The 16,434-nt window shown below is 39.4% G+C and overlaps 1 protein-coding gene across 5 annotated transcripts in view; it reads left to right on the top strand.

Annotated features, from left to right (window-relative positions):
• The window catches only part of kifc3 (kinesin family member C3), a 69,468-nt gene that overhangs the window by 9,854 nt on the left and 43,180 nt on the right, over nt 1–16,434 (top strand). For 2 of the 5 annotated variants that reach the window (XM_017708009.2, XM_037539876.1), the window contains exon 1: nt 1,666–2,959. The exons of 1 other annotated variant lie outside the window; for it this stretch is intronic. In XM_017708009.2, coding sequence (XP_017563498.1) covers nt 2,684–2,959 — 276 coding nt within the window. In that variant the 5' untranslated portion in view covers nt 1,666–2,683. Of the gene's footprint in view, nt 1–1,665; nt 2,960–12,238; nt 12,506–16,434 lie in introns of those variants that run through there. 2 more of the 5 variants (XM_037539877.1, XM_037539880.1) reach the window with 2 other exon arrangements.

The following is a 16,434-nucleotide window of genomic DNA, read 5'->3' on the forward strand; positions in this document are numbered from 1 at the left end:
TTTGTCATAAGCAGCTGGTGCAGGAATGAAACCAAATTTTAAGCAGAATTATAATTATAATGTTCAGCAGAATTATCGCTCATTAGACTTTGTGTATAAACTTCACTTGACCTGCTATTGTCTGTTTTGTGATAAATCAGGCTACATTGTGTTTGTGAGAGGCCCCTAGAGCGAGTAATGAGGTGGAAGAAGGTTTCCTTTGTGGCTGCACGCAGTGAGAAAGTTCTGAACAGTGATGTTTACGCTTCGAGTTTTCTGAGCGGTGCTCTATACGTTCGCTAAAGGCCACTGCAGCGTCCACCCATCAGAATTCTCCTGCTTTGATTGACACTGTCAGTTCCCATCGGGTGGCGTTGCTGCAGCGCTAGCTGCCATGGCGCTACTGCATACTTTCACGTAGCCATGCTGTAATGAGGCCGCCTCACTAAACCACCCGACAATCAGGGTCGCACGTGTTGGACGTGAGGATTTCTCTGAACAGATGTTGTGAGGCTTTTTCTCCTTTTTTTTTCTGTTATTTTACACATGTACACAATTTTGATGCTACGTCACATTCATGTTTGCTCTTTTATAGTCTTTTCTTTTTATATAAGTTGCGAGATCGTCTGTGCGGTGACTGAAATGCAGTTCAGTTCAAAAAAGTATTTAAGGCGTACTGACATAAGTTGGAATGGTTTCCTTTTTTTATGTCTACTCATAAAATTTGCTGCAATCCTGTTTTGGCCAAAACATTAATAAATGAAACCACATTGAATGTTTACAAACCACAATACATAACTTATTGCAAAATTTGAGCATTATTACAGCCATAATATACAAATGTAGGTCTGTGCAAATGTTTGAACACGTCTTCAACAGGGAAGAATTTAAATATGGATTTTTTTTTTCTTCACATTTTAATGCACTATTTCTGTTTATTTGCGGAGTTAAGGCATTATTATTATTATTGTTATTATTATACATTTAGCAGATTCAGCATTAAAATGTGCATACTTGTGTTCTCTTAGAGGCGTTTGCTCTCTCTAGCTTCTTTTCACATGTAATTTGACTAGTGGCACCCAAATTTTGCATAACAAATACAGATATTAAAAACAGTCAGCTGCTTGCTCCAGCATCACAGTGACAGATGGACAGAATAGAAAGAGGGAGGGGGAGGAGAATGAATGAGGGGAGACTTTTATTCTCTCTTTTACTCTCTCTGTGGAGGGAAGCAGGACTTCACCCACAGCACAGAAACGGGCTGCAAGAGAGTTTTGGTCGGTGTCCTTTGGCGCGTCTTGGCTTTACCGTGGAAGATAATGACAAGTGACCGTCTCCAGCTTGTCTGGACGAGGACAGGGAACTTTACCACTGACCTCTAGCTGTTTTTACAGACTTTATGGAACACTGGACGACTTTATTGGATTGTTTTGATGCAAAAGTTTATAGTTTTTATGATTTCTGCAGTATAAGCAGAGAATTATCTCAGTTGGGTACATAAGGTCCCAAATGGGAGTGGACGCAAAGAAGAATGTTGGACTTCACTCGAGCAGAGTTTAATGTTTATTGTTTTTCCACAGAAGTGGTGATACCCTCCTTTATCAGGGGTGTGTCTGTATGTGTCAAGGCAAGGGAAAGGTGACCAGCTCAAGCTATAAAAAGACGAAGGTGTGTACGTTGGCCGTGCCGCACATTCTCTGAGCGAGAGCGATGCGCATGGGCACTCGGCCCATTTGCTTATCGGAGTGCCAGTGGATTATCTAATGTCTAAATGAGCATTAGGACATGCTGCACTCTCATCCGTCTGAAACACTCAGCCTGACAGCTCACGGTCAGCATGTCTAACCTGCAAGGAGATCTGTGAAATCTGGAGAGCGGCTTTGCATCACCAAGGGAGAGAAATATCATTTTAAATATGCTGAAGAATTGAGTAAAGAAGACTAAAGGACATTTTGGTTTATTTACTTTTTTTGGATTATTTTTTAGGACAGACTTCTGACTGAACCCTGCCAACTTTCCATCATTTCCAGCCTTCTGAATAGTGAAAATTTTTTCATCTTTCTCTGCTTTTTGCTTTGAGATGGATATCTAAGAGTGGAACTTACAATACAGAGCAAAAGAACAGTTGCTGTAAATACGCTGGAGAACTTTTGCTTGTTTTGCCACTTATTTATTTGCTTAATTTTTTGTTTTAGAAAAAAATTTGTAACGTTTGTCCTCTGTCTTAACATAAAAGTGAAAGAATCTTACTATCCCTTTCTTGAAGAGCTGCTTTACAGTATAGATTGTATTTACTCCAAAAATTGAAGAATTTTTTTTTTTCTTTATTAGAAGAAAAACACTTCTAATGTCCCTTTTTGATTTTATTTCATTTTTTTCTTCCACTTTTCATTTTTTTAAGAACTTTGTCCTCAAACATCAGGCAAAGACCTCTAATGCTGAATTTCCGTGCTTTTCGTTTTATAATTGACATCTAAGATCTCTGTGAGACAGCGATCTCCGTGGGACGTCAGTGTGTCGGGTTTGTGTTTCAGTAAAAGATCTTTGGCCACAAGACCGATATCACAGATGACTGTAACCCCGCACCAGAAGATAGCGTTCTGATCCTGTGCTCACGCTGCAGCAGGAACAGCTAGACTGTCCTACTGAGAACTCTGTGAACGCCACAAATCAACCAGAAGTCCTTGTTCTAGCCAGTGGGACCATGTATGTGTTGTGCACACTTGTGCTGCTGTCCATCCACAACCTTTTTAAAAGATCTAGAGAACTGGAGGCCCCTGAGGCTGTAGAGGAATCTGAGAAGCCCAAGCAGGAGGCACCTCCATCAAGCCACAGGAGGAGAGCAAAACACTCCCTACCTGGAAGCTCTGGAGCTCCGAATGGTGGTCGTACAGGCAGCAGGGCTGGAGCCAATGGCCGAAAGAAATCGAGCAGGACAGAACATCTGGGGAACGCACCTGGCCGCACCAAGAGAGTCCAGGTGAGAGACAAGGACGTCCCGATCTGATGAGTGATCAAAAGAGTTTATCAAGATTGAGACGTATTTGCAAATAAGCAACGAAGAGGCCTTTTTTTTTTTTTTTCAAATAAATAATAGAAAAATTAAACCGTTTAGCTGTACTGTGATACAAATACATAGAAGCGTTACTGTATTCTGTATTGAATCCAATCAAGGCATATTTTTCAATTTCTATGACGATGGAAAGCGAGACATGAGGATGGGCCAGAGTGGAAGATGCAGCATCCGAGTTTGATGATTTAGATGCTTGTAAGCTCTTACAGCTGGAGACAAGTGATGCCATCGTAAGATTAAAAAACATGTAAGGACGTGATATTTTCAAGAACGCTAATTGTTCTTAGAATTATTTTTAAAATAATTAAGACAAAAAATGATAATTCTTAAGACGTTATTTGAAGAATCACAATTTTAATGTTTTTTTTCTTGGGAATGAATTAAAGAAAAAACATTTCCTTTCTTAAGACACTTTCATGAATCCAGCCCCTGATTCTGAATTTGGCCGGTGTTCCCTAAAATGTGTCTAACCTAGCAACAGTTGTTATGAATGAATGCATCTATGGATGGATCAATCTGTGCGATTAAAGGAAATACACATTCCGACCATTTGTGACTCATCATCATTATAGACAAGGTGTTGCCTGTTTTTACCCAGGAGAGAATAGCCCTCAGTTTCTGTAGGAATGGCAGGGTTGCACAATATTTTATTAAATAACTGTTTTATGATATTTGGTCGTTGCAGTACTGATATTGTAGACGGCTGTTGTGAAGGACTCAATTAAGCAAATGAGTCGTTTAAACGGTCAAAGTTCTGGAAGAGAATCTGTGAATGTTTTGATGTATTAATATACACCGATCAGACATAACATCGTGAGCACCTCCTTGTTTCTACACTCATTGTTCATTTTATGAGCTCCACTTACTGTATAGGTGCACTTTGTAGTTCTACAGTTACAGACTGTAGTCCATCTGTTTCTCTGATACTTTGTTACCTCTTTTACCCTGTTCTTCAGTGGTCAGGACACCCATGGACCCTCACACAGCAGGTACTATTTGGGTGGTGGTTCATTCTCAGCACTGCAGGTGTTGGTGTGTGTGTTGTGCTGGTACGAGTGGATCAGACACAGCAGTGCTGCGGGAGTTTTTAAACAATGTGTCCACTCACTGCTCACTCTATTAGACACTCCTACCTTGTAGATGTAAAATCAGAGGCGATAGCTCATCTGCTGCTGCAGTTTGTGTTGGTCATCCTAGTCCTTCATCAGCGGTCACAGGACGCTGCCCACAGGACGTTGTTAGCTGGATATTTTTGGTTGGTGGACTATTCTCAGTCCAGCAGTGACTGTAGAACTACAAAGTGCACCTATATAGTAAGTGGAGCCCATAAAATGGGCAATGAGCGTAAAAACAAGGAGATGGTGATGTTATGCCTGATGGGTGTTTTTTTGGTAAAAAATAATGCAGAGCTCTAACCAGGCTTGTTGGATTTCTTCGGTTGAATGGCCAGAGCGTGACCCACTTTTAACACTTACTGTCTCTTTTCCACGCTTCAGTAGATTTATTTTATTTATTTATTTATTTATTTATTTTGACATTTTGGAATTTACAATGATTTCTTTGGGAGTTAAATGCCAGGTTAGATGAAGGTGTTCTAGTTTGCTGTTGTGCAGTTGGACTCAAAGTATTGATTATTACAATAAAACTGAAGCTCTGTACTTCTGAATACGTTAAAGCACACTGTCCATAATGCGTTAAAAGATTTAATGATTATTAAAAAAATGATAATAGAGGTGTTTCAGAGCTACTTTTGAGCACTCTGTGTTTATAATATACAGGGTGTCTCAAAATAAGTAAACACCCATATGAAATGGAAACGGTTTGGTGATCTGATTTGAGACCAAAGCTGTGGGGGAAGGGGGAAGCCTGTGAGGCCATGTCACCAACATGGTGGCCATCTTGAATGCCACCATCTTGGATTCAACGTCAGGTTTACAATTAGGAAAGTAGGTGTGCGACACATCAAACAGGTGGAGAATTGCATCAGAAAAACAGTGGTGTGCTTCATGTCAACATAAGTGTATTCATTCTCATTCTCAAGCTGGAACCATTTGCCAAACCATTTTTATTTTATACGGCTGTTTTGCTTACTTTTGAGCCACCCTGTATTATATGACTCGTCGTAATTGCAATATGTAGCAATATAATCCTTATACTAGTATTTTGTCCATGTTATGTGAGCCAAGCACACATTTTGTATGGGCATATTTTTGTTTGTGTTTTTTTGTTTGTTTGCTTTTTTGTTTTGTTTTTTTTATCCTTAAATTCCCCAGCACTGGCACCATCCCCATGGTTATGTGCATGTTTTATTTATGTCCTTTCATAACATTTGACTGCTCCATTATTGATTTAGCTGAATGAACATGTTTGGCGTTCTTATTCAAGGCTCAGTCCGGCTGCCTGAGTGGTCCTTCATAGAGCAGCGAAGGGCGTTTGTAAAGCTGCTGATGCACAAAATAATCAGCTGGTGAGGAGTGAAATAAATCAGTGACTCATTCATATCAGCTCAGCCTGTGATGGGAGGGTGCCTGTGTCCTGTGTGCATACAGATTATCTCTCTTTCTCTCTCTCTCTCTCTGTCTCTTTCTCTCTGTCTCTTTCTCTCTGTCTCACTCTCGCTGTCTTGCTCTCTGCTCTCGCTGTCTCTCGCTGTCTGCTCTCACTGTCTCTCGCGCTCTGCTCTGCTCTCTCTGCTATCTCGCTGTCTCTCGTGCTCTGCTCGCTCTGCTATCTCGCTGTCTCTCGTGCTCTCTGCTCTCTCTGCTATCTCGCTGTCTCTCGCTCTCTGCTCTCTCTCGCTGTCTCTCGTGCTCTGCTCTCTCTGCTATCTCGCTGTCTCTCGTGCTCTCTGCTCTCTCTGCTATCTCGCTGTCTCTCGCTCTCTGCTCTCTCTCGCTGTCTCTCGTGCTCTGCTCTCTCTGCTATCTCGCTGTCTCTCGTGCTCTGCTCTCTGCTATCTCGCTCACTCTCCTCTTTCTCCTTTCGCATTCTTACTTTTTTCTTTTGCCTCTCTCACCTCTTTCTCTTTTGGCCCTATTTTTCCTTGACCTATTTTTTTTCGTTACCTTTCTTTTAATTTTTCTCCATATCTCCCTCACTTTGTCCATCATTTCTTTCTCACACTTTTATTCTGCCTTTTTGTCTGTCTTTCTTTTTTTCTCACTCATTTGTCTTTCAATCTCTTACTCCTTGTTTTTATATAGCTTCCCTTTTGTCATTTTCTTTGTGTTCTCTCTCTTTTTCTCTCGTTCTCTCTTTCTCTCGTTCTCTCTTTCTCTCGTTCTCTTTCTCTCGTTCTCTCTTTCCTTTTCTTTCTTTTCTCTCTCTTTCTTTCTCGCTCTCTCACTCTCTCTCGCTCTCATGATGTTCCCAATATGGAAGGTAAATCTTTCTTCTACATGATGGTGTTTCAGTGCTGAATGAGTGGATCAGCAGTTACATAAGCGGCACAGTTTATCTGAACACTACAGGCAATGCGCTGTCCTCTCTCTTTTCTAATCCCTGTTTAATTCAGACCCTCTCTCTGGCTGCTGACCCATTCTATAAACCACACACACACACACACCTGTGAGTGCATGTCCTCTCAGGGCATTCAATCTCCCCTCAAATCATTTGGCCTTGTTTTACCTCTTCACCTGATGTTGAGGCTTTATTTCACCAATAAGTTTCTCTCAGATATACACACTCACTACTGTTCAGAGCTTTGGAATCACTGATATACTAAACCAAAACACCACTTGAGGCTATGCGTTAGTGCGTTTATACAGCACATGATAAAATATACACATTTTAAATGAATAAATTATGGTTAATAATAATCACAAAAAAAACCAATCCTTCCTCCAAGAAATGTAATTAATTTAGAGCAGGGCTGCACAAAGAGGTGCCTGCAAGCCAAAGTTGACCAGTGAGGATGTTTTATTTGGCCTACCTAACTTAGTCTGACCCCACTCATGTCTAGTTTTATGTACCAAAAACAGTCCTAATTCATTTTGACATGATCATTTTATGACCTCTCTTTATCCCTGAACATTAAACAGGCTGTCTTTCTTAGTATGCCTTTAAAACTGATGTGTAAATGACCTCCATTTGGTTGGCTGCTCTGTATTGTGCCTCATTTGAAAAGCCGTTCAGGCTGAAATGCTCTTTCTAGCTTCAGCACGAGTGTGTGGGGGTAAATTGCTGTGAACTAAATAGACAGACATATGCAAATAGTTTTTTTTTTCTTTTTTTCTTGACATCACAGAAACAAGGAATTCAAAATTAGCCATTTTTGCAGCTTAGATTTCAAGAAAATGCATCGCTTAATATTAATGGAAAAGTAATTTAGCCTGTTCAGCCTGAAGTCTTTTATTCTAGCTGTAAAGAAAATTACAGCCCCTAATTTTAAATAGAACCACATTCATACATCCTCTGTCAGCACACTTAGTGATCCATGTGAACAGCATTGCAGTCCATTCACACCATGGTAATTTTAGTGAATTGGTGCGTTTAATATGAAAATCACTTTGTTGTGAGATGTTTACCAATTAAATTATGAATAATAAAGACACTAGCCATGTTTACATGCAGCCTAATAATCCATCAATAATCCGATGAATAGCTCAATCGGAATAGACTAGTCTGAGGCCATTCAGAATACAATTTCTATCCGATTGATCGAGGTGGGTAACCCTGTAAATAATCTGTTAAACAGAAGAATAATATCTGTGTAAATTTCTGTATCTGATTACATTCCCTATCGGAAAGTTCAAGTCCACTCCGCATGTGCGTCGCGTCATAGTGAAAGTTTAAACATGTCGGAGCAGAAACTGGTCTGCGGGGGAGACGAAGTTTATGCTCTGATCTTTAAAAGACAGCGGTGGGACGGACACCCAGCTTATGTGTCTCAGAACATGACGTCTTCCTCTCGGCCTTCTTTAATAGGGACATGTGAAGGATGTGAGTCTGACATCATTTTAAAGCAATTAAAAACACACACTGCTCACTGCTGCTCAGCTCACTGACTGGACTCACATGATATTTGCTGTCGCGGTAACGTCTACTCTCTAAGTGGTTCTCCACGCATGCGCCTCATTTTGGATTTGATTACTTGTAGTGTTCATGTAAACAGAGATTTTCAATCAAGTTGTTGAGTAGAGTGAGCATAAACACCTCAGTCTGAACCTGTAATCGGAATGTATTCAATCAGATTGGCTAAAATCTTTGCATGTAAACGTGGCCACTGTCATCTGATCAATCATTTTTGGCAATTTGTCTAACTTGAGAGATGCTCAGTGCTTTTGAAACACAAGGAGTTCTGGATCACAGTGGGCCAATATCTTCCTAAGGGTTTTCTTAAATTTGTTCTTGAGAAAGGTCTTAAGAAAAAGTCTGTCAGATTCAGTTAGACATTTTCTGAATTTCACTGTGTTGTTCAAAAGGTTTGCATGCACCTTATTTGCTATTAAAAAGACTGTCAGTTTCATGACGTCAGTTTCAAGAGCTCTTGAGTGTGCTTACGCTGTGTTTTGTCAGAATCTTTGTGATAAACTGTGAGTTTTAAGAAGACATCACGAACAGTCGGTTAATGAGACCAAATGTTATTAACTTCATTTTGATAATCGATGTTGTACAGCTTTCCCAGTCATTTTACAATCAACTGCAGCTGTTCCCCATTCAGGACACTGGGGATGCGTTGATATGGGAACTGTGGGCTGATGCTGATATTTTTTTATGTACGTGTTTTTCGATTCCTCTGCCAATACATGATTGTTGTATGACATTTAAAAACTGGGATAAAATCCACCTGGATTACAGCGAAATAGTGTTTGTATAGGTTTACAAATGCAGAAAAGTGAATAACATAGATATTATGAATGTCACCTAAACATCAATTTGTTTGTTTGTTTGTTTGTTTGTGTGTGTGTGTGTGTGTGTGTGTGTGTGTGTTGTGTTGTTTTATGTGTTTTTCTTTGTTTGTTTGTTTGTTTGTTTTACAGTATCTGCCCATACTGATATTATCGTTCAGCTACAGCTGTAAAGTACCCTTCATCTTTTTTTTTTTTTTTTTTTCACTTCTACTAGGAGGAGTCAGTGAGGATTCTGAAATAGTTCCAAAGCTTCTATCTTTATCTCCAGCTCTATTCTTTATAGGCTTATGATGATAAGCATTTTATTTGTTTTTCCACTGACTGAATCTAAATGGGACAGGTCATTTAAAGTTCTCTGACTTTGCTCTTGCAGGCTGCTCTTGTTTACAGAGAAGCCACGTCTCATCTGCATTTCTGCTTTCTCTTTGGTGGTGCTCGTGTTTGTAACCCATTTACTGCGCAGTGGCCCAGTGGGAGAAGAAAGAGGGAGTCTCTCTGGAGAAGAATTGTGTTGCTGGTTGGTGTATCGGGTCTCTATTGAACAACCACACAGTGAAGAACTCATACGAACCATCTGAGTGAGCAGTGTTGTCATTTGAAAACACTTTGCTGCTGTTGTAGTGCTGTGCATACGTTATTAGTTAGGGCTGCATCAAACACACTATTTCTATAATTGAATAATCAGTCTGATATTTGATTAATCAAATAATTTTCCCTTCTGCAGTACCTCTTACGTTGCCCTTCCTGTAGAGCATTGCAGTGTGTCAGAATGGCCATGTGGATCATATGAACATTTATAGAGCCTTATGGGAAAGTAAGGTGAAGTCCTATGACACCTTCTAGTCACATTCAAAGCATTTTGAATCACCATTCGTTTTGCCATGGAGGAATATTTGACAATGGACTAGCAGGCAAAAGCTGGCAGTTTGGTAAAACCCTCATTTTGTTAGCTACAAATCAACTATACCACTTTATATTTCGCAGCTGTCAAATCAAAACCTTGTATCTTCATTTTGGTCATTTTTCAGTTTTTGACATAATTTGAAAAGGCCTGTTCTTTAAATTGTGTGTAAACTTTGTGATGAATGGACCAAATGAAATGGCTCAAAATTACTTATACAAAAACTCTGGTTCCACTGACTTACATTAAAAGTATGTTATGTTCTTTCCTTCACCTGTAAAGTTAAGAGTTTTCTAAATGATGTATCTGTGAAGATTTAAAACGCACAAACTGCAATGTTGTTGTTACCATAGTGTCATAACTCACCATGGGGATTATGTGACTCGTTGTGCTGTACAACCTGTTTGTGCAGCACCTCCAATTCATTAACTTGCATTTTGAATGGAAACAGCTGATGTGATCTGACCACTTTGATCTCCCGTTGAACTCTTTTGTTTGTTTGTTTGTTTGTATTATAGTCAGCATTAACAATGGCTCCTCAAGAAGCAGAGCATTTTTCCTGTTTTAAGCTATATGTTAGTAAATCAGAATCCCAATCCTTTATTGATCCCAGAGGGAAATTGCAGTTGTTACAGTTGCAACCATTTATGTAAAAGAATAAACACTTTAATAATTTAAAACAAAGATAAAGAGAAATTTGCAATATGTACACAAGATTTAAGTTCTTATGAATATAGTAAAGTGGCGGTGACTGTGATAATAAATATTAAACATTTAGTATAAAGCAGTTTAAATTATTTCAATTATTGTACCTCTGAGTTATGGGTTGTTGTTGTTGTTGTTGTTGTTGTTGTTGTTGTTGTTGTTGTTGTTGTTGTTGTTGTTGTTGTTGTTGTTGTTGTTGTCCTCCACCCTTTGTGAATCTCACACTGAGGGAGGAGTTACAGAGTTTGATGGCCACAGGTAAGAATGACTTCCTGTGGTGCATTTCGGTAGAATGAGTCTTGCACTGAACAAGCTCCTGTGTCTCATCACCGTGTTGTAGAATGGGTGGGAGTCATTGTCCATAATGGCCTGCAGGTTAGACAGCGACCTCCTCTCTGACGCTGCGAGTCCAGCTCCACACCCACATCACCGGCCTTGTGGAACAGTTTGTTGAGTCTGTTGGCATCTGCCACCCTCAGTCTGCTTCCCCAGCATGCATCAGCATAGAGGATAGCACTCGCCACCACAGACTCATAGAAGATCCTGAGCATAGTCCGGCAGATGTTGAAGGACCTCAGGCGCCTCAGAAAATAGAGACGACTTTGGCCCTTCCTGTAGAGGGTGTCGGTGTTCTTAGCCCAGTCCAGTTTATTGTCAATATACACACCCAGATATTTGTAATGCTTATTTATATTTGTAAAAAAAGAAGAAAAGTGAATACAGAATACAATCACAATTTCACTTTTTTTTTTTTCTCTTTTCTCAAAAGGTTTACAGGCAAAAGAAAGAAACAAGTGACTAAAAATGACAGTAGCTCATCAAAATGCACAAATACTAATATTGTGTAAGCTGTGTCCATTTCAGAAAAAAACAGTAGGAGTTCAAAGTTTCTTCACCTTATTCAGGAGCCGAAGCTTATAATGAGCTTTATAATTTCACAGATACTTTTGGGTGTCACTGATAATAATGATCAAAAAAGCACCATGTGTACTTTAACTGCTGTATATTTTGGAACAAGCATGTTTATAGAGGACAATAATTGATCAGATGGGTTTCCTGTATTGTTGTTTTGTTTTTTGTTCTTTTTTTTTTTTTTTTTTTTTTTTTTTTTTTTTTGTCCTCTGATCAGTCTAATGTTGCATAGTATCTGTTTTGCAAGGTAGCACCTATACTATGTCACTGTTGTCGGAAGAAAACCTTGTATCTCTGAAATGGTAACTGGTAAATGAGAAGGAAACAGCCTACTTTACTTTTAATGTAAGTCAATGGAACCAGACTTTTTTTCCAAGTCATTTTGGCCCGTTTCTTTTGGTTCATTTATCATGAAACTTGCACAATATGTACAGGGCAACAGAAATGTTCAAATTATGTCAAAAACTGAAAATGTGCTTGTATGCTTCTGTTAACACCTGAATGAATCGTGTTCAGCAGGTAGAGTCTTTACACTGCTGCAGTGCAGTGGCAGATGCCTCCGATTCATTCACAGGTGGCCACATGCGTGCGTGTAATGTTACACTTTAATATTTCACGCAGTGGGTGGAGAACGGTTGGACACCATGTGACACACTCTGAGTAATGGCTCTGTAGGAGGAGTGAAGAGCACGTTCCGTTTGTGGATAAAATATTTATTCTCATCTAGCAGAGGGAAAGTGGGGGGAGAGGAGGGCTAAAAGGGGAGAGAGAGAATGTGGGGGGTGGAGAGGAGGAGGGATGCCTGGATGCTGGCTCCAATTCCACTGTTACTAAGGAACAGCGAGCGAGAGCATCGCGTTTATGTCTGTACCGATATGTGAGTGAGGGAGAGAGCACAGCGTCTGTATGAACGAGAAGCAGAAGAAGTGGGGGCAGCTGGTGGGACTGGTGGCAGTGTGACACGGCGTTGAGAGAGAGAGAGAGAGAGAGAGAGAGAGAGAGAGAGAATGTATTTGTACTCTATATAAACGAGCTCCATGGCAATGGCGGAATGAGTAGACTCAGGAGGCTGCAGGGAAAGAGGTCAGTACAAAGAGATGTAAACGTGTTTCAGCTAATTTGAAGGATTTTTATTGCTGCTCTGCTTGGTGGAAGTGTTCTGTTTTTGCATTTATTCCTTTGGCAGATGCTTTGAGAGCCAAGCACCCCAAGAATCTGCAAGGATTCATGACATCATAGACAAAAGCCTCATCATTGCTTGATGTGTTTGAACAAATACAGGTGTACGTCTATAAATACAAGTACAAACCTTTTATTTTTCAGCATCTAGACTGAAGCATTATTGCTTTTCATGCCTCAGGCTGTGCATTACGGTAGCCGATGCAGACAGATGTTTGGGCTGGAGGAAAAGAAGGATTTAACACCACATTAAAGCAGCAGGATGGATGGAAGGAAGGAGACCATAACCCTTTTATTATTGGGGGATGGGTAGACTTTGTAATTGAGTGTTTCATAGGCATACTGTGCATGCATGCTTGCTTTTCATACAGAAGGGGCCCTGTTTTCATGTTTTTCTATTTTATGATCTCTACACGTGTGTGTGCGCATAAGACAAAGGCAGAATGACTGCTGACCGACAGTTTGCTGCAGACAGCAACAGCCTACTTCACCACAGGATACATTATGGCACATATGGGTGACAGACTGCTAGTGGTGGATGATATGAACTCAAATTTATGTTATGTTCTCGGGACAATAATGATGGTGTATTATTATTACTATTATTATTATGATAAAGATAATGGTGGTAGTAGTAGTAATAATAATATGAAAAGGATGTAATGAATGAAGTAATAATCTGTTCCAGTGCTTATATTTAAAGTGTGTTTCATGCTGTTTCTTGAGCTTATAAGAATTATTTAAGCTTTCATGTCATCCCTGCTCCATATTGTGATTCTTCAGTCTTGTTGGAATACACTGCCCACAGAGACATTATAAAGGAGAAGACAGGACACTTGCTGAAAAATGAAAAATCATAACGCTCAGCATGGCTTCTGCTTATGGGGAAAGTCCCGCCCTTCAATAAAAAGAGCCAGTTAGCATGCAAGTAATGGCAAATGCAGGGGGAAAAACCCCCCTCAGTTGTGGATATTGTTGCCAGATCAACCAGGAAAAAACACACGTTTTGTGCTTTATAAGAGCAAAACACTGCAAAAATCTGTGATTTTTGATGTACCAGTGATTACAAATATGTTTTAGATGTTACTTTGGCTCCAAGTTTGGGGTTTATAGGTCTCTCCCATTCTAAGAGAGAGCAGCCTGGTCTTATAGGAATGGTAATTAGTGCTGAGAGGTGTTGCCAGGATGGACGACAAGTGGACAGACCATCGTATAAGGACTTTGCAGCTGATGCAGATTCCTAACAGTTAATAATGTATAAGCTAGGACTACATACACCTGAATAAGCATCATAGAGAAGTTTAACTTCTATTTCTTTATAGTGTATCAATATTTGCAATTTGGTTAAATTAATAAGGTGCATACATTTTTAGTGGTTTCTCCCATCTAGACTGTATATTTTGGCAGTAACTTTATGTGTAAATGTATTTTCCCAAGTATTTTTTAAATGCTAACACTTTTACTGAAGTGGTTTTGTTTGAATTTTATTGTTGTGTTCCTACTGGACTGCTTTACTGCTTTGATGTTGTTCACACCGCTCACTTTGGAACTTTAGCATTTAATCTTGGATCAAAAAGATCCCAAAAATAGAAAAGTACAGCTGATTAATCTTCAGTTTCTGTGCTGATAGATGCTGCATGTACTTGGATGTTCCACAGTAGTTCTGTGCATACAGAAACATCAACCTAAGTAGATTTTCGAACTGTTGCTTGTGTTTTTGCTCAAGTTGTCTTCTTCTGCTTGAGTAAGGGGCAATATATGGGAAGAATATGTCACGACACACAACCTGCTTCATGAAATTTTACGATATTGCACACCTCCAACTGGAGTCATTATTTCACTGCAGGGTTAGGGTGTATGGGGTATGGGTGTAGGCAAAGTCCTTATAAGAAGATCTGTCTATCCTGCCCTTTTGGCAATAACACTAGGCAGTTATTCACGACTCATGCAAGACCAGACTCCTGTCTGTTTGAAGGGGGGAGCATAAATGGTTCGTAGCATTTGGCTGCAGTAACTCTCAAACCTGTTCTGAGGGCTGAGCTGCTCACACTTGTGATTTAACCAACATGCCGATTGGCTATCTTATCTTATTTTATTAGAGGGTGCAACTCTTCATGTAAGCACATGCCACTTACGAACTTTCCTATTCATTTTCCATTTGAACTCTCTCCTCTTTAACATTTGTGTCTGGTTTAGGCTGTTCTACACGAGCCTGACAAAATATCTGGTTTTGGGCCGGGTTCAGGAAGATTCTTCATGAGCAACATTGTTTCTCAACATTTCTCCACACGTTTTCTCTTTTGCACACTCTCTTGTTTTTTTGCTAGCACTGGTCTGAGGAGTGGATGAACATTCCCCTGAATGAAACTGAGTTGTCGTTACATCAGTCGCTCTCACTCCAGGTATGATGAGGGTGAGGTGTTGGTCTGCTGAAAGATCTGTCCTCTCACTTGTTCAGCTCATCCAACATCAGTTTACCGTTTCTAAAGTAGCAGCAGTAGCAAAAGGAACTGTAGCACAGCAGGGATGACAGCTGATTAGGGGACAGTGGACGCTGTTCTCTGCTAGAAACATGGGTTAATAAAAATGCACCTTCAATGCAGTGACTGCTGTGAAGGAAAACAACTAAACATGGAACAAATGAGTCCCACACCGAAACAAAGAGCCGACAAAGCCGCAGAGTTAAAAATTATCCAAAGGTTTTCTGTATTTGTCAGACATGGTGCACAGATGAAGTAAAAAGCGATGAATTATTAGTTCACATTGTTTCTTATCAGTCGTTGGTTGGTAGGACAAGGCTACACCTTTATGATTGGGTCCAGATGTAACTGGAGTTCTTCTGTGTGTTTGTCTTTGGGGAGTCTTTTGATCAAAGTCTGTTGACCGAAATGGTGTATGTGCTGTATTTACATGGCCTTTTATTTTTGTTTGAGATTTTAACTTCATTTCAGTTACCTTTGCCATTAATAATATACTACATGAGTTTTAAATGTTTCAAATTATTATTATTATTATTATTATTATTATTATTATTATTATTATTATTGTTGTTATTATTATTGTTATTGTACAAACAGGGGTGTCATGTTTTTAAAAAATGTATGGAAACCTATGAAACCAATCATTTATGTTCAACATTTTACATACTGGGCTACACTAAATCCATTTATATATATATATATATATATATATATATATATATATATATATATATATATATATATATATATATATATATATATATATATATATATATATATATATGCTTGTAATTATGCTTTCTACTCTACACACCTCTGTGTGTGACTAATGTGTAATTGATGCCATAGATAGATGTAATGAGATGCTTTCGTCAGCTGTAGCTCAGTCAGTTTATTAAAGTCTGGGTCACTACTTCCAATGATGCATAATAGAAAAATTTACAGATTGTCCTGAAAAACTCAAGCTGCTTGAATCAAATCAGGATGTTATCATTAAACACATGTAGCTTCACATATATTCACAGACATGCCTCAAAATATATACATTTTGTTAATATCAAAATCATTGATCTCAAACAGTGAAATCATGTGGCCATGAAAGCAGCGCTTCAGTGTTTAATTTGCGCAGCTGCATAAGTCCTTAGTCGCGCTGCATACAGAACAAGGCTGAAGCTGAAGATGAGATGCTGTAGAGAGAGATAACAGAAGTGGGCTAATGAGATTCACACCCTGTGGGTGCAGTACAGATGTTAAGGCAGAAAATATCTTGGTGTGATATTAGGAGAGAGTGCTGTGAAAGGCTTACTGAGACAAACATAAAGTATTTTTGGCTATGATCTCTCTTAGAAACCT

The sequence above is a fragment of the Pygocentrus nattereri genome, chromosome 7 (assembly GCF_015220715.1).
Source record: "Pygocentrus nattereri isolate fPygNat1 chromosome 7, fPygNat1.pri, whole genome shotgun sequence".
Classification (NCBI taxonomy): domain Eukaryota; kingdom Metazoa; phylum Chordata; class Actinopteri; order Characiformes; family Serrasalmidae; genus Pygocentrus; species Pygocentrus nattereri.